Source organism: Danio rerio, chromosome 14 (assembly GCF_049306965.1).
Source record: "Danio rerio strain Tuebingen ecotype United States chromosome 14, GRCz12tu, whole genome shotgun sequence".
Classification (NCBI taxonomy): Eukaryota; Metazoa; Chordata; class Actinopteri; order Cypriniformes; family Danionidae; genus Danio; species Danio rerio.
This window is the reverse complement of record NC_133189.1, coordinates 57,751,790-57,770,000: the sequence shown is the minus strand read 5'-3', so window position 1 is coordinate 57,770,000 and position 18,211 is coordinate 57,751,790. Positions and strand designations below refer to the sequence as shown.

The window sequence follows — 18,211 nt, the reverse complement described above, 5'->3', positions numbered from 1 at the left end:
CCAAATACAGCTCGGACTCAAATACAGCTTCAGAACAGATATGAAGTTTTGAGTAATATGGGTGAAGATTCCCCAAATGCAGTTAGACAGAGATCGCATGACTCAGCAATTAACTTTGCTCTGAACAGAGGCTCAAGGCCGACTAGACAGCGGCATTCTGCTCCGATCGCAACAGAGATAAGAACATTGATTATTGGAGACTCAATAATCAAAAATTTTAGGAGCAGAGATACCATGACATACTGCTTTCCTCATGCTACAGTTTCTGATATAAATAAAGAACTTGAGAACATATTAAGGAAACATGAGACTGCAAAACGGATTATCATCCATGTGGGGAAGAATGATATTCGGAAGGAGCAGTCAGAACTGCTCAAGAGAGATTTCTGTAAGCTTTTGGAAACAGTTGAAAGATTGAAAATTCAGCCGTTCATCAGTGGACCACTCCCTGCAAGAGGGACAAATATGTTTTCAAGGCTCCTTGGTCTAAATGCATGGCTGCAGAAAACATGTAACATGAAAAGACTGAATTTCATCGACAACTTCAATCTCTTCTGGAACCAAAGACAGCTGTTTACATCAGACGGCCTTCATCCAAACAAGCTTGGTGCAAAAGTGCTGAAAGACAACATCCTCTTCTCCCTCCATCATCCATCAGCTGTGTATGCCACTGAACTGAATGACACACACACACCTAGCAAATGTCCGGATGACCACAGAACTTCAAATCAGCTCCTGAGTGGACTTGTGGCTGACGCATCCTACAAGGACAGAGATAACACCACGCAGCCACAACAACCGCCGATAACGGACAAACTGCCGTCTGCACCCTGCACACTGAGCTCAACACAGGCAGACTGTGATGCATCAGAACAGCATCAAGTCTCAGCACTCATTGATGATCCCCAGGAAAACAGCCAGGTAAACATATCTCAGCAGCCAGAAACCCCAGACCCACAGCCTCTGTCACCGGACACGTTCTCATTGTCATCTTGCTCGCCTCTCTTGGATTTTTCAAAAAAGATGGAGGAACTGGTGTGTGCTGGAACTAAACTCTCACACTCCATTGCTGCTAGCCCCCAGTTAGCAACCAAAAGTCAGCAAGCCACACGCCCATCTCTAAGCCCACCTCGCCCTACACCTAGGAAAGGCCTCAGGTCTTTGCGACAGCGCCAGGTCCCAAAAAACACCTCATCTTTAGCTGTTGAACTTAAAAACTGCCATTGATGTGTCTCGGGGGCCTGCTTAGGTAACAGTGTCTTTATCAGATGTTTACAGAACAAGCAGGAACCCAGTGTGTCTGTAGCTTTCTCTACGCAGATATGTGTCTTATTACGTGACAGAAAACCAAAGACTCTTTCAGACCGTATAGCAAATCATTCAAATCTGGTGTCTATTAAATGTATATCTGAGACTTCTGTAGTGAAAACGACTAAAACTGTTAAGTTAGCACTTCTAAACATCAGATCACTCAATAATAAGTCACTTTTAGTCAATGATTTTATCAACACAAATTGCCTTGATTTTATGCTTTTAAATGAAACTTGGCTAGATGACAGTTGTAGCGCAGCAGTTCTGAATGAAGCAGCTCCTTTAAACTTTGACTTTTTGAGTGTTTGCAGAGCTAATAGGAGAGGTGGAGGCATCGCTGCCCTGTTTAAAGATGTGTATGAATGTAAACAAGTGTCATTTGGTGACTATTTGTCTTTTGAATATCTGAGTATAGCACTAAAAGGGTCTCCACGCATCTTACTAATCATTATCTACAGACCTCCAAAATATTCTCCAGCTTTTATTGATGATTTTACAGAGCTGTTATCAATAGTAACATCTGAATATGATTATTTTAGTATTGCTGGGGATTTTAATATTCACATTGATAATCCAGAAATCAATGCTGTAAAAGAACTGATGACTGTTTTTAACACTTTTGATCTGACTCAGCATGTTCAAGGACCCACACACAATCGTGGACACACTCTTGATCTACTTATAACTAAGGGTTTACACATTTCATCGACTGTTGTTAAGGATGTGGCACTATCTGATCATTTCTGTATTTTCTTTGATATATTGATCACTCCAGCTATTAAAGACAGATCTGTCTCTGTCAGAAAGAGGTGCATAAATGAGAACACTAGTGAGCAGTTTATGAAGGCCATATCGCTAGCACCAAGTATATCTGCAGACTCTGTTGATTCTCTCCTTGATTTGTTTAATTCTAAAATTGAAAATGTAATAAATGACATCGCTCCTGTTAAAGTTAGGAAGAGAACTGGCAAAGAGAGAGTCCCTTGGAGAAACTCAAGAGCAGTCCAAATGAAGAAAAGACAATGCAGGAAAGCTGAGCGTATGTGGAGAAAGACGAAACTAGTAGTCCATTATAATATCTATAAAGACAGTCTTCAGGCTTTTAATGTGGAACTAAAAACTGCTAGACAGACTTTCTTTTCAAACCTTATAAACAACAATTTAAATAATGCTCGCACACTCTTTGCAACAGTAGAGAGGCTCACAAACCCCCCCAGTCGGATTCCCAGTGAGCTACTCTCTGTAAGCAAATGTAATGAATTTGCTAATTTCTTTACTGATAAGATCAATAATATCAGAAAGGCAATCAGCTCATCCAATCAGCCAAGTTGTGTCGATATCAAACAAACTCAACCACAACTTGAGAAGTCAGACATTATGTCTGATTTCATGGAAATTAACGGTAAAATCTTAGAAGAGATGGTGCAAATTATAAAAACATCAACCTGCAGTCTTGACACGCTCCCCACATCATTCTTCAAAACGGTGTTTACCTGTTTAGAAATGGATCTTCTAAAAGTGGTAAATGATTCACTTCTCTCAGGGATTTTTCCAAACTCACTTAAAACTGCAGTTGTTAAACCCCTCTTGAAGAAGAGCAACCTGGATAACACCCTATTGAACAATTACAGGCCAATCTCAAATCTCCCTTTCATTGGCAAAATCATTGAAAAAGTTGTTTTTAACCAGGTTAACAAGTTCTTAAACTTCAAGGGGTGTTTAGACAATTTTCAATCTGGTTTCAGAGCACATCACAGTACAGAGAGCGCTCTTATAAAGATAATCAATGATATACGTCTAAACACAGATTCAGGTAAAATAACAGTGTTGGTATTGCTCGATCTCAGTGCTGCATTTGACACTGTCCATCACAGCATACTTCTGGATAGGCTGGAAAACTGGGTTGGGCTGTCTGGGACAGTCCTCAAATGGTTCAGATCTTACCTTGAAGGGAGAGGTTACTATGTCAGTATAGGTGATCATAGGTCGAGGTGGACACCCATGACATGTGGAGTCCCACAAGGCTCGATTCTGGCACCTCTCCTGTTCAACCTTTACATGCTCCCTCTGAGCCAAATAATGAGAAAGAATCAAATCTCCTACCACAGCTATGCTGATGACACTCAGATCTACCTAGCCTTACTGCCTAATGACTACAGCCCCATTGACACCCTCTGCCAATGTATTGATGAAATTAAAAATTGGATGTGCCAAAACTTTCTTCAGTTAAACAAAGAGAAAACTGAAGTCATTGCGTTTGGGAACAGAGATGAGGTTCTCAAGGTGAATGCGTACCTAGGCTCTAAAGGTCAAACGACAAAAAATAAGGTCAAGAATCTAGGTGTGACGCTGGAGTCAGATCTGAGTTTCAACAGTCATGTCAAAGCAGTCAGTAAATCAGCATACTATCATCTCAAAAACATAGCAAGAATCAGATGCTTTGTTTCCAGTGAAGATTTAGAGAAACTTGTTCATGCTTTTATCAGCAGCAGGGTGGATTACTGTAATGGACTCCTCACTGGCCTTCCCAAAAAGACAGTCAGACACTTGCAGCTCATCCAGAATGCTGCAGCCAGAATTCTGACCAGAAGCAGGAAATCAGAGCACATCACACCTGTCCTCAGGTCTCTACACTGGCTGCCAGTTACATTCAGAATAGATTTTAAAGTATTATTACTGGTCTATAAATCACTAAATGGCCAAGGACCTCAATACATTACAGATATGCTCACTGAATACAAACCTAACAGATCACTCAGATCTTTAGGATCATATAAACTAGAAGTTCCAAGAGTTCAGTCTAAGCAGGGTGAATCTGCCTTCAGCCACTACGCCCCTTGCTGCTGGAATCAGCTTCCAGAAATGATCAGATGTGCTCCAACATTAGGCACATTCAAATCAAGACTGAAAACACATCTGTTTAGCTGTGCCTTTACTGAATGAGCACTGTGCTGCGTCCGACAGATCGCACTATTATGTTTTTCGTTTTCTTTTTCATTCTTTTATAACCTATTTTAACTCATTTTAATTTGTTTTTATCTGTTTTTAATAATTTTTATTGTCTGCATTTTATTTTCCTAAACTTGTCTTTTTTATTCCTGTTTATGTAAAGCACTTTGAATTGCCACTGTGTATGAAATGTGCTATATAAATAAACTTGCCTTGCCTTGCCTTGCCTTGCCTTGCCTATCGTGTAAAGCGCTTTGAGTGCCCAGAAAAGCGCTATATAAATGTAAGGAATTATTATTATTATAAAAATTAATCTTGTTGCAGTTATGAAATAGTTTGACAACAAGCAGGTAATGTTCATGGGCCGGTGACACCACCACATTGAAATGGTCTATTGGAAATGCTGCCGACTTGTTGTCCAGATACCTGGAGAAACGGACATTTCCTGACAAGATCTGGTGTCTGGGGCTGCATCTTATTTATCTGGCGAAGAGAGTGTGATCTAACATGATGATCAACAGCAAAAATGACACATTGCCTCACTTTCCAACAGAGAAAACCAGCAACAATCAAGAATGCATGATCATATGCTGTGGCTTTGCAATCAATAAATGTGATTAGACTTTCAGAAAAATATGGTACAATGTTGTACCAAAGGTAGATACTCTTGTCACTGGGACAGTACCTTTTTATGGGACAGAATCGCACCTTAAGACAAAGAAAATAACGTGTACCATTGCAATATATATATATATATTTTTTTTTTTTTTTTTTTTTTTAATGTATAAACTACATGAGTTTGTTAACTAAGTTAAAGTATTAAAACAAGAGACGAGATGTACTGTGCCTTTAAGGCTAGTCCTCCACGCCCACCGTTTCCACATGCCTTTGAGCATGCCTTAATCTCCTCCCTCCTCCCAACAAACAGACACAGGAGCTGCGTCCCAAATCGCATACTTATGCACTATTCTACGCCATTTTGTAGTATAAATAGTGTAAGTAGTGCATTCACACTGAGAACTCTGAAAATAATAAGCGCACTTTAATTACCCGGATGATGCCCTCATTCAGCTGGTAAAGTGATGTGTGTAATGATGGACACTTCACGCACTCAACGACCGCAGGTTTGCTCACGTAGCGGAAGGGGCGGAGCTATCAAGTGCACATGTTGAATAACTTTATTTATTGTGGATGGTGAAAGCAAAATTCTACTACGAGAGTGATTATAGCGCCTCCCGATGGTGAATGCGGTTATACTCACGGCAGCTATTATTTGATATTTCGGTCGTTTATTTCACTGATTTGGCGACCGTCATTAAGGAAACAGTTTGAATTTCCGCTTAGTAAAATAACATTAGTGCTCCATTTGGGACGACACTACATACATATACTATCCTGTTGAGTGTGTAAGTGCATAAGTACATAGTGCATGAGTGTATAGTGTGCCATTTGGGACGCAGCTAAAGAAAGAAGATCTAGTGTAGGGTGTTTGTGAGAAATACCACGGTAAGAACTTGACCAATGAGGATTTGATGCATTTGCTGTGTGGAGTTGCAGCGATGAGTCTCACACAATGTCATTACAAAGCTCACGCACACACACAGAGAGGACACACACACAGACAGCGCGCGTTTAGCTCTGCACTCTTTATGCACGCAAATGTGACAGAATACAGCAGTGCCGGAGTGGGTCTTCTTTTCAGCCCTGGAGTTTCAAGCATTAGACCGGCCCACCTCAGTTCACGACTGACTATATTAAAATAAGGTCATTTCCAATTCAGTTTCTAATGACACGATCACACCTTTTTCAAGAAAACAGCTGCTTTAGAACTTCAAATGTTCAACAACCTTACAGTTTTATATGTCTTAACAATAAACATGAAAAAAAATAAATAAAGAATTGCTCAGGTGAGGATCGAACACGGATCGACGATGTCGACCACAAGACCACTGGACCACAATGGCGCTTTTACACTACTGTGGCTGGAATGATAGTTACATCATCATCACGCTGCAGGCTGCATTTTGCTCATGAGGCTGCGAGACAATAAATAAGAAGAGCGGAGCTGCGGCAAAAAAATGAATAAAAAGAGTGAGGCCATGATCAAATAAATAAATAAATGAAAAAAGTGCGACTGCTGAGAGTGCAAGCAGCTAGAAACACCGGCCCTCGCGGCCAAAAAACAGACCGCCCCACCGGGAACTCTCCCGCTCCTCCCGATTGGCCAATCCGGGCCTGGAATACAGGCTCCACTGCTGTGTGGATATCTGTTATGTTAATGTACAGAATAAACCTGATTTAACGTCCACAAACTGGGATTGAAGCGTCTTTTATAACTGTTCTGTTCTGTTCTGATGCAGTGAATCTGAAGTGAATCGCTGTACTTCATAACACACATGCTCTGATTTAAAACATGTTAAATCTGTAAAACTCACTCTCGATCACATTAGATGATGATGGTTGATGATCCTAGCGAACTGAACAGAGCTTTTAATCCTGGTTGCTTTGCGCACGTCCTGCCTTATTGATATGATTATACACGTGACTACCGGGACATGTTAATACGCAGCTGTCAATCAATATTGGTGGGCGGGGGGACCACACTCCTACACCAAGTTGCGGTCAGTCTGAAAACCGCTCCAATTGGTCCACCATATGTTGTTAAATTGAAAATAAGGTCTGTGTGTGTTTATATCAGCCCAATATGACGGTTTATACACTATACCTACACACATGTCTGTCCAAACAGCTTGAAGAGTTGATTTTTCACCATAGATGCTCTTTATATGATTCATGTTTTAGTATGGAAATTATACATAAATCCCTTTGCCTTTACAGTAACATTTATGTTCATAGATATTGCAATAAAGAAAGAGCTGTCCAACACTTTTGTACCTTTTTTTATGAGAACAATTGTGTACCTTCATTACAATTGTACCATAACGGTACAGAACAGTATCATAAGAGGTCTTTTCTGTACCATGTAAGGTACAACTTTTCCAAAGGTACAAAACTATTCCTTGAGGTATCTGCACCACCCATAGACTGTAAAACATATGGACGTAGTATCAGTGACGTCATCCATAGGTTTCTGAAGAGCGCAAAAGAAGCCACAAGTAGGCGTGGCCAACCGTCGCCATTTTGTTTGCGCATCATCACACCCACGGCGGGATACCAAACAAGGGCAAAGAGGCGGAGAGTGAGCGGAGCTACATACACTGCTGGCATTTTGATTGGACCTGGCTCAGACACACTTTACTTTGGGAGAACGCTTAATACTTTATCCCCTGCGACTCGCTTGTGTTCTGACCATATGTGCTTGCTTGTACACAATATAAATAAAGTGTTTAGCCTTTTAAAAACACTGCTGTAACACATTGAGCCACTAAACATTGTTCTTAAGATGTTTTCCAACAGGAGGAAATCGCAAATTACTTCCAAACACTTCAGATATAGTCTGTGTTAGTAAATGCAGGACTATTGATGAAATCCTGCATAACACTGTATGACAACACTTCAGATGACTGATCTAGAGCCTACAGCTAATCAATCTGTCAGACTGTGGAGTGCTTTACAGCTCTAAAGAACATTATAAATGATCTTAAATAAAACAAATACATGTATAGAGATGGTATACAAGTATATAACTTTACTCACATGGGAAACGGAGGCCACGTGAATGGTTTGTGAGCACAATTAAGTGCACACAGCATCCCATATCATCTGATAATTGTAGGAAATAATCCCTAAAGTTAACTGACTGTGTAAAGCCACATAAAGCAAAACGAAAATATGATGAACATGCCAAAATCAGAGGCTAATCTCGAGGAGTCAGCTAAGATGAAGTGACGGCGACCAGCGAGACCTAGCTGTCAATCAAGTGGCCACTCCCTTAATTATGCAAACTTAATATAACCTAATATTAAGGAAACTGGTGAGTTATAAAAAAATTCACCCCCCTCACAGTTGTCATGAAGGGTAATATTAGCTTTATGAACCAAAATCGCTCTTTGTAGCAGGCTGTAAACACCTTTTTTCTGCAGTAAAGTTGCCATTCTAACAGTGGGCCCAATTAAACTTTGCTCTATTATGGAGACAGGACTAGCGGATTTTCGATGAATTGCAGTTTCAGTTACTTCCGTATTGGCCTCCCGAGGGAGAGCGGGAGGTTGCCGCTTGGTACCACCGTGTACTTTTTTTCCAAGTGTATAATGGAAGTCAATAGGGTAAAAACAGCACCAACATATAGTAAAGTTGCCCACAGCTCATTGCTGAGTTTTTGAAAAATGTCAAAGCATTTTCCCCAAAATATTCATCAAAATAAGATTTGTCAGCAAAAATCATTGCATCTGCTGAGAAACAGAGAAAGTTTTGGACAAATTAAGACTAAAAATCAGCCCGGAGTGGATGAAAACGACTGGTTTACTGCTGCATTTTCAGTGGTCACAAACTTCTTTAACCTTTAAAGTGCATACTTTAATAAAGTGCATCAAAAACACTTTTAAAATATACAAAACTGAGTGTTTAAAGCATATAATACCATATTAAATTGTTTAATGATGCACAAGTATGAAAAATGTCTGTTTCTATTCTTTATTATATATATATATATATATATATATATATATATATAAAGCCAAGTGTTCAGTCGGTTTGTTCTACCTTGTCAGATTGTCCTACCTCCCGTTCAAAGAGTAGGTAGCACATTTTGATGACGCAACATGCCACTAGGCTCAGGATGATAACCGCGTTCAAGGTATACCTCGGTTTGGAAAAGTCAAGGTTTTAAAACCATCAAAATGTTCTGCTATACCGTTTCTAAGGTATGAGTAATATTTTTTTATTTACACTTTTTTAGTTTTTTAAGACAGCCGTATCTCCAGCAGAAAAGATCTCCAAAGATAAATCAGTCCAAATTATACAAATCAGAAATAATCAGTGTTTTTGAAACAAAGACAGCAGAAGCCATTTGAATTATTTAGCCTGACATGTTTACTGCTCCAAAATATTTTACATGTTTCCCAAATTAAAATATATTGTGTACAAAGGGGGAAAAGGTTTAGTTTTTAACCAGACATTTAAAAAAATATATATATTTTAGAGCAGTAATCACAATACCGTGATAACTATATCCAAGGTTATCAACCCTCAGAATCTTATGCCTATATGCCAAACTTATAACAAACTTTTCTACTAGTGAAGCTGTAATATCACCCCAGCCTACCTAATCCCTAACCCCAACCTCAGAACCATTCAGATACAGTGTTGGTAGCATAATCTGATGGGTAAATGTCAGGAAACTGCAATACAATAAAAACAAAAGGTGCAAATAATCTTCTGCGTTTTATAGAAAAATATAACCTGTACTTTATTCTTTTTAGTTAGTATCAAATGAAACAACATGATGTAAACTTTAAAACAGCAGTATAAACAGCTAGCAAAACTTAGTCTAAGTATTAGCTACACATGTAAATCAGATTAAACGTCATGATTTAAAGCAGATAAAAAAACTATTGCGCATATATATATATATATATATATATATATATATATATATATATATATATATATATGCATTTTAATATGACATTATATGGTATTTTTACTTACAGTTATATATATATATATATATATATATATATATATATATATATATATATATATATATATATATATATATATATACACACACACACACACACACATTATATATAAATATAAGTGAAAATACCATATAATGTCATTTTAAAATGTTTTACAACACGCAATGGCACAAATTTTATAAGAAAGCAGCTGTTTCTGTTATTTTAAGGTAATGTGATAGCGCCATCTAGTGTTAAAACATGAAAACACAAATGAAAAGGTGCCAGAATACCGAATACTTGCAGGTGTTTTTTCTCTTTATTACACATAAAACTCGCGAACAACCGGATTTTTAGGAAAGGTTTTAACATTATACTGATGATTATATTTCAAAGTGCAAACGAACCACTGTGAATCTGACATTAAACATTAACATGCAATTAATCATGTCATTAACTATAACTTAGCAGAATAACAGCAGTATAAACAGGTCAGCTCTGATCTGAAATAGTCAAGTTATTGCAGAGAATTACCGCGTTTAATAATGTCAGCAGAGGCCTTTATTAAATGTGTGTCTGAAACAAACTAAATACTGAGTTCCACAACAAATAAAGATAAAATAAACTAATTGTGTGTTTTAAATCAATCGCACATTAAAAACAATAACAAACTAATAGTAATTGTGTGTCAACTGACATGAGAGTCAATTATTATTTAACATTATATTTATTAGTAATCTTCACGCTTGTTTGTTCAGGTAAACCAAACGGCATCATCACTGTGTTTCTCTATTCCTGTCCGACGCTTCAGACACACACACACCGCGCAAAAACACACAGACTAATTTTAAACACACACAAACAGAAAACATAATAACAAAAGCTGACAGTACCTGTAAAGTTGAGAAGAATCTCTGCCATCATCTCCACGCACCGCACACCTGACGCTCGCGCATGCGCACACAGAGGGAAATGACGAAGTCAAAGCGGGCTGGAAAACTCTTATCAGTGATATTGACAGAAAAAAAATTGTTTTTTTGTTTTGTTTGTTTTTTGCTGAAGATAACTGAAGGATATTATGTTGAGTGTGTTTAGGCATGTCAAAGAAAGATAAATAATTATGACAGTAAAATCAACAGTAGGTGGAGCAAGTGTCCCAGTGAAATTCAATTTATTTTGCGACTGCACTGCATGTTGTTATTTTTTGGGTGAATAATTAATCCGCGCAAGTTTAACCACTGTAAAAATGTTTGTTGTGATAATCTTCAGTCAAAAAAAAAAAAAGCTAGGAGGTCCTTCTGTTGGTGTCAGTTTGAGGATTCATCCACATTGTTCTTTTTAGCCACGCCCCTCTGACTGTTAGGGTGCGTCCACACCTGTGAATGGGTTCAGTTGTTCTGAAACAGAGATGAGAGTTGTTACATTGTTGCTCTTTGCTCTTGGAGCGGTTCGCTTTCACACTGCAAAGTTTCTAATCGGACCAAAAGAGCTAAAACAAGTCACGTGTGAGTAAACTCTCCTCACATTGGTCAGAGTGTCAGGGTTTATTTTGCAGCGTCCCGCTGTCAGGAGAGGTGGTGGTTTAGTGATGTTTGACAAGGTTTGTGTGCGCGACGTGTCTGAGGAGAGATGCGGTGGGGAGGGGTGAAAAGGGTGCGCGACGTAGCTTATTTGAGGACCGGGAGGGAGACGCGAGATTACCGGAAGATTATCACTCGTTTGCGGGCATCCGGGAGACTCGCGAAACTTCCCGCCCTACTCATAATTCTCTCTTCATATAGCCGTAAGCCTATTACATATCCATAAAGCACTGTGATATAACCGCGCTCGCATCGTATCGATTTCTATCTGCAATCGCACCGCTCCAGGGTTTGTTTCAATCGAGCCGAGATCACCTCACTCAGGCGGTCTCGGAGCGATTACTTTGGCGCGGAACAGAGCGCAATTGCCTTGTTTACATATGCCAACTGAACAAACTGGGCAAACGAGACAGGTTCCGAAACAAAAGTGTAGGTGTGAAAGCACCCTAAAGGCTGATTTATACTTCTGCATCAAACGCCGGCGTATGCTACGGCGCTGACGCATAGCCCTTTGCCGTGGCCATCGCCGTCACTGACGTGCACCTCTCAAAAAATGTAACTACACGTCGCAACAACGTGTAGCGCAAGCTCTGTGATTGGTCGGCTTGGTAGCGCTGACGAGTCTGGGCGGGACCGAGAGCCGCGCGAATGGCGCGAGTGATTGTTTACAAGTGTGGAGTCCCTTGAAGGAGCTCCGGATGGAAAGTTTTGTTTTGTGTTTACCTCAAAGTTAAAGTTGTTGCACGTCCGTCGGTTCCTGCCTCAAAATGAGCGAGTTTGAGCCACTTGTACAACCAGGACGTGTTCAGGAAAAACAAAACAGCGAAGAAACTCGACACAGAGGAACATTTACACCTCACTGCCAACTAGCGTTTCAGAAGTGATAATGCAGACCAACAGAGACAGCAGCAGAAGTATAAATGCACAGCTGCGCGCGTTGCCTGCGCCGTCAGTTACGCCGGTCACTTGACGCAGAAGTATAAACCAGGCTTTAGATTGCAAAAACAAAGCACCGCTCCCTACTCCCGTTTCAGTTGAAAGTACATCATACTAAAATAAATCTCAGCAACTTCAGGCTATCAGTCCTTTAGGGCGGGGCTGTCAGTCCTTTAGGGCGGGGCTGTCAGTCCTTTAGGGCGGAGTAGTAAGTCCTTTAGGGCGGGGCTATCAGTCCTTTAGGGTGGAGCATTCAGTCCTTTGAGGAAGGGCTATCAGTCCTTTAGGGTGGAGCAGTCAGTCCTTTAGGGCAGGGCTATCAGTCCTTTAGGGTGGAGTGATCAGTCCTTTAGGGCGGGGCTGTCAGTCCTTTAGGGCGGGGCTATCAGTCCTTTAGGGTAGAGCAGTCAGTCCTTTGGGGCAGGGCTATTAGTCCTTTAGGGTGGAGCGATCAGTCCTTTAGGGCGGAGTGATCAGTGCTTTAGGGCGGAGTGATCAGTGCTTTAGGGCGGAGTGATCAGTGGTTTAGGGCAGAGTGATCAGTGCTTTAGGGCAGAGTGATCAGTGCTTTAGGGCGGAGTGATCAGTCCTTTAGGGCGGAGTAGTCAGTCCTTTAGGGCGGGGCTATCAGTCCTTTAGGGTGGAGCATTCAGTCCTTTGAGGAAGGGCTATCAGTCCTTTAGGGTGGAGCAGTCAGTCCTTTAGGGCGGGGCTATCAGTCCTTTAGGGCGGAGTGATCAGTCCTTTAGGGCGGGGCTGTCAGTCCTTTAGGGCGGGGCTATCAGTCCTTTAGGGTAGAGCAGTCAGTCCTTTGGGGCAGGGCTATCAGTCCTTTAAGGTGGAGCGTTCAGTCCTTTAGGGCGGAGTGATCAGTGCTTTAGGGCGGAGTGATCAGTCCTTTAGGGCGGGGCTGTCAGTCCTTTAGGGCGGGGCTATCAGTCCTTTAGGGTAGAGCAGTCAGTCCTTTGGGGCAGGGCTATCAATCCTTAAGGGCGGAGTGATCAGTCCTTTAGGGCGGAGTGATCAGTGCTTTACGGCGAAATGATCAGTGCTTTAGGGCGGGCATATTAGTGCATGTCTGGTTTCTGCTCTGAATTTATCCATTCATCCATCTTACTTCATTTTGTCAGCAACTCTCTTTTTTTTACAATCCAGTCGGTTCCAAAAAAACAAGATCATGCACAGTCCTTTTTTTCATTTCAAGTGCAAGTACATAACAATAATAGACAAAAGGACAACAACTTCCATTTCATGGTGACTTTAAATAGGTTTGTTTAAAACTAAAAGGTACTAAGCCGAAAAGAAAAATAATGAACGAATGTTTAAAACTACTGATCATCTATAATGTGTCCTTATTCGCCTACTTACACTACGTCCTAAAAGTACTCCTGTACTCAATTTTGTGAAGAAAAAGCTACATAACTTTGAGTGTGTGTAGCTAACACTAGGCCTATACGAGCTTTGGGACTAACTGCTTCCTCATTAATGGAAGTTCTGTTGCTTGGTTACGTGCCCTGTCAATCATACTGTCGCATAATGCACATTTCCTTCATATTTAATTTCCTACCTTATTAGCAGGTTAATCTGCCATTCTCACATGCAGAGAAATCTCCTCAGGTGTTTGCATAATTATGCATTCAGCACTTAATGACCAAACGCATATTTATAAAAGTCTCACAATGCTGTTGCAGAGGACATATAAAGCGGTGAACATGAAATAAGTATTTCCCATTAGTAAGATATTACTTGACAATCATTCAAACATCTTTATGAAGTTTAACTGTTGGTCTGGCCCATGTTTGTAGTTTGTTAACATTGTGTATCAGAAGAGGATTGGTTATCTATTTCAAGGCACTTGATTATTACCTATTCATTCATTCATTCATTTTTCTTCAGCTTAGTCCATTATTAATCTGGGGTCACCACAGTGAAATGAACCACCAACTTATCCAGCATATGTTTTATACAGCGGATACCCTGCCAGCTTCAACCCAGTACTGGGAAACTCCCATACACAATCATTCACACACACTCATACACTACAGCTAGTTTAGTTGATCAGTTCCCCTACAGCGCATGTGTTTGGACTGTGGGGGAAACCGGAGCACCCGGAGGAAACCCACACCAACACGGGGAGAACATGCAAACTCCACACAGAAACAACAACTGACCCAGCCGAGAGACTCGAACCAGCAACCTGCTGATGACAGCACTACTCACTGTGCCACCGTGCCACCACTCTGATTATTATTATTATTAATATTTATTATTATGGTTTTATTGTAAAATGTTGATTGTTAAATGTACAGTTTATTCAAATTCATTATTATTACTGTAACATATTTGTATTTTATGTATACATGTATTATATATATATATATATATATATATATATATATATATATATATATATATATATATATATATATATATATATATATATATATATATTCATTCATTCATTTTCTTGCCAGCTTTGTCCCTTTATTAATCCGGGGTCACCACAGCGGATTGAACCGCCAACTTATCACGCAAGTTTTTATGCAGTGGATGCCCTTCCAGCCACAACCCATCTCTGGGAAACATCCACACACTCATTCACACACACACTCATACACTACGGACTATTTAGCCTACCCAATTCACCTGTGCCGCATGTGTTTGGACTGGAAACTGGAAACTGGAGCACCCGGAGGAATATATATACATATATATATATATATATATATATATATATATATATATATATATATATATATATATATATATATATATATATATATATATATATATATATATATATATATATATATATGCATGTTTGCCTCACTGCAAGAAGGTCTCTGGTTTGAGCCTCAGCTGGGTCAGTTGGCATTTCTGTGTGGAGTTTGAATGTTCTCCCCGTGTTGGCGTGTGTGTGTGGTTGTTTCCCAGTGATGGGTTGCGGCTGGAAGGGCATCCGCTGCGTAAAACATATGCTGGATAAATTGGCGGTTCATTCAGCTGCGGCGAGTGGCATCCCTTGATGAATAAGGAACTAAAAAGGAAAATGGATGTAATTAATAAAAGTTTGTATCTATCTATCTATCTATCTATCTATCTATCTATCTATCTATCTATCTATCTATCTATCTATCTATCTATCTATCTATATATATATATATATATATATATATATATATATATATATATATATATATATATAAATTTATTATATATATAATATTTGTAATATTTGCAATGCCAATAAAGCAATTATTGAATTGAATTGAGAGAGAGAGAGAGTGAAATGAGTGTGTTCTTCAAGCAGCACAATACATTAATGCCTGTCACAAAAAGAGAGAGCAGACCAATAACGACATCAGTGATGCGCCTGCAAACACACACACACACACACACACACACACACACACACACACACACACACACACACACACACACACACACACACACACACACACACACACACACATACACACACACACACACACACACACACCTAGCTGATAATAAATTAATCATTGTAAATATACTGATTATTATTGTTTTTATTACTGTTTTATCCTAAAATGTTGATTGTTAAATGTACAGTTTATTCTGATCTATTTTTGAATTGATTTGTATGAATACTATGATATGTTGAATAATATGATATATTGAATAATATGATGTATTGTTGATATTTTATTTAATTATTATATATAAATATCATCTTTTTTACTAATATTTACTGTATGTACTGTTGATATATATATATATATATATATGTTACTTTTTATGTAAACTTTAAAACTGCTTTTGACAATACATTTGTAATGCCAATAAAGCAATTATTGAATTAAACTGAATCTGAATTGAGAGAGAGAGAGAGAGAGAGAGAGAGAGAGAGAGAGAGAGAGAGAGAGAGAGAGAGAGAGAGAGAGAGAGGTGGAGACACAATCACACACGCTCATACATACCTATACAAGTGCTCATTGGAGAAGCTCAGGCCTTCCCGTTCACACTCTCTGTAACTTTGCTCCTCGGCGGGATTATTATTGTCTGACCGCTGGACTTCCGCAGGTTTATTCAACGTTCGCGGCTCGGTTTGTCGGTTTCCGGTTCTGCTCGTCGGGTTTCTGTCGGATCTTCAGAGTCTGGCTAGCGAGCACAGCTAACCGCAGCTAGCCGGATAAACCTGCTCTGTCCTCGGCCTCAGGAGCACATCACAACACACTATGGCATTAAAACGAATTCACAAGGTAAAGCGCTATATTTCCGCGTAGAGTTATTAATTCACTGGCTAAATTCGTTGGTGTTTTCGCTTGATGTGTAAAAATGTTAGCAAATGCTATGAGGATAGCAGACTTGGTTATGAGGGAAGGATGGGTTTGTTAAATGTCTATTATTATAATGTTTTAACTGTTTATTTGTTTGTTTCCACAAAAGGGACAGTGCTGATTATGTTATCTATCATATTTCTGTCTATCATTAGTTTAATATTGGCTAGTTGGATATATTAAGTTATCTAACTAATTGTCTGTCTGTTTGTCTATCTATTTATCCAGTTTGTTTAGATCCATCTGTCTTTCTGTCTGTGTTATATCTATCTATCTATCTATCTATCTATCTATCTATCTATCTATCTATCTATCTATGCTAGTTTCTATCTATCTATCTATCTATCTATCTATCTATCTATCTATCTATCTATCTATCTATGCTAGTTAGTATCTATCTATCTATCTATCTATCTATCTATCTATCTATCTATGCTAGTTAGTATCTATCTATCTATCTATCTATCTATCTATCTATGCTAGTTAGTATCTATCTATCTATCTATCAATCTATCTATCTATCTATCTATCTATGCTAGTTAGTATCTATCTATCTATCTATCTATCTATCTATCTATCTATCTATCTATGCTAGTTAGTATCTATCTATCTATCTATCTATCTATCTATCTATCTATCTATCTATCTATCTATCTATCTATCTATCTATCTATGCTAGTTTATATCTATCTATCTATCTATCTATCTATCTATCTATCTATCTATCTATCTATGCTAGTTAGTATCTATCTATCTATCTATCTATCTATCTATCTATGCTAGTTAGTATCTATCTATCTATCTATCTATCTATCTATCTATCTATCTATCTATCTATCTATCTATCTATCTATCTATCTATCTATCTATCTATCTACCTATGCTAGTTAGTATCTATCTATCTATCTATCTATCTATCTATCTATGCTAGTTAGTATCTATCTATCTATCTATCTATCTATCTATCTATCTATCTATCTATCTATCTATCTATCTATCTATCTATCTATCTATCTATGCTAGTTAGTATCTATCTATCTATCTATCTATCTATCTATCTATCTATCTATCTATCTATCTATCTATCTATCTATCTATCTATCTATCTTAGTATCTATCTATTTTATCAGTTTGCAATCTACCTATTATGTTTAAATACATATAAAATCAGCTTCTCCATTGTAAAGCACACTGAAGTAACCTCACACACTACTGGTTAAAACTGGAGGAAATCCTGCAATCGGATTTTACAAGGTGTAAATGGAGGACTCTGTGAGTCACATCCAGATAAACTGAACCGTATGTGCTTCTCAGGGTGTTGATTCAGACCAATGCTATTTACCAGTGAATCATCTCAGCCGCAGGAGTTTCTGGACGGGACAGGATTTAGTTTTCGGTCTTCAGTCTGTTCTCCTGTCTATCAGTGACGTTCTTTCACTTTGACACAACAACACAAGATGAAGTTTGCGTCACCGCTAGTGTAGAAGTTCTTCCTGGAAAGCTGCTTTGAGTATTCAGAGCTCCAGTTGGAAAT

At 38.9% G+C, this 18,211-nt stretch overlaps 2 protein-coding genes across 13 annotated transcripts in view; one reads left to right on the top strand and one right to left on the bottom strand.

The window, feature by feature from the left end:
• LOC100537342 (transcription factor COE3) overlaps positions 1–11,181 on the bottom strand; it is a 269,751-nt gene extending 258,570 nt beyond the window's left edge. For 10 of the 11 annotated variants that reach the window (XM_073922341.1, XM_073922343.1, XM_073922342.1 and 7 more), the window contains exon 1: positions 10,736–10,819. Coding sequence is in view for 1 of the 11 variants with exons in the window: in XM_073922345.1 (XP_073778446.1) it covers positions 10,736–10,941 (206 nt within the window). In the remaining 10 variants the exon portion in view is untranslated. Of the gene's footprint in view, positions 1–10,735 lie in introns of all 11 variants that reach the window. The other variant, XM_073922345.1, reaches the window with a different exon arrangement.
• Positions 11,182–16,286: 5,105 nt separating this feature from the next.
• The window catches only part of ube2d2l (ubiquitin-conjugating enzyme E2D 2 (UBC4/5 homolog, yeast), like), a 31,663-nt gene continuing 29,738 nt past the window's right edge, over positions 16,287–18,211 (top strand). The window contains exon 1 of one of the 2 annotated variants that reach the window (NM_199952.2): positions 16,287–16,599. In NM_199952.2, the coding sequence (NP_956246.1) occupies positions 16,576–16,599 (24 nt within the window). In that variant the 5' untranslated portion in view covers positions 16,287–16,575. The remainder of the gene's footprint in view (positions 16,600–18,211) is intronic. The other variant, XR_012389401.1, reaches the window with a different exon arrangement.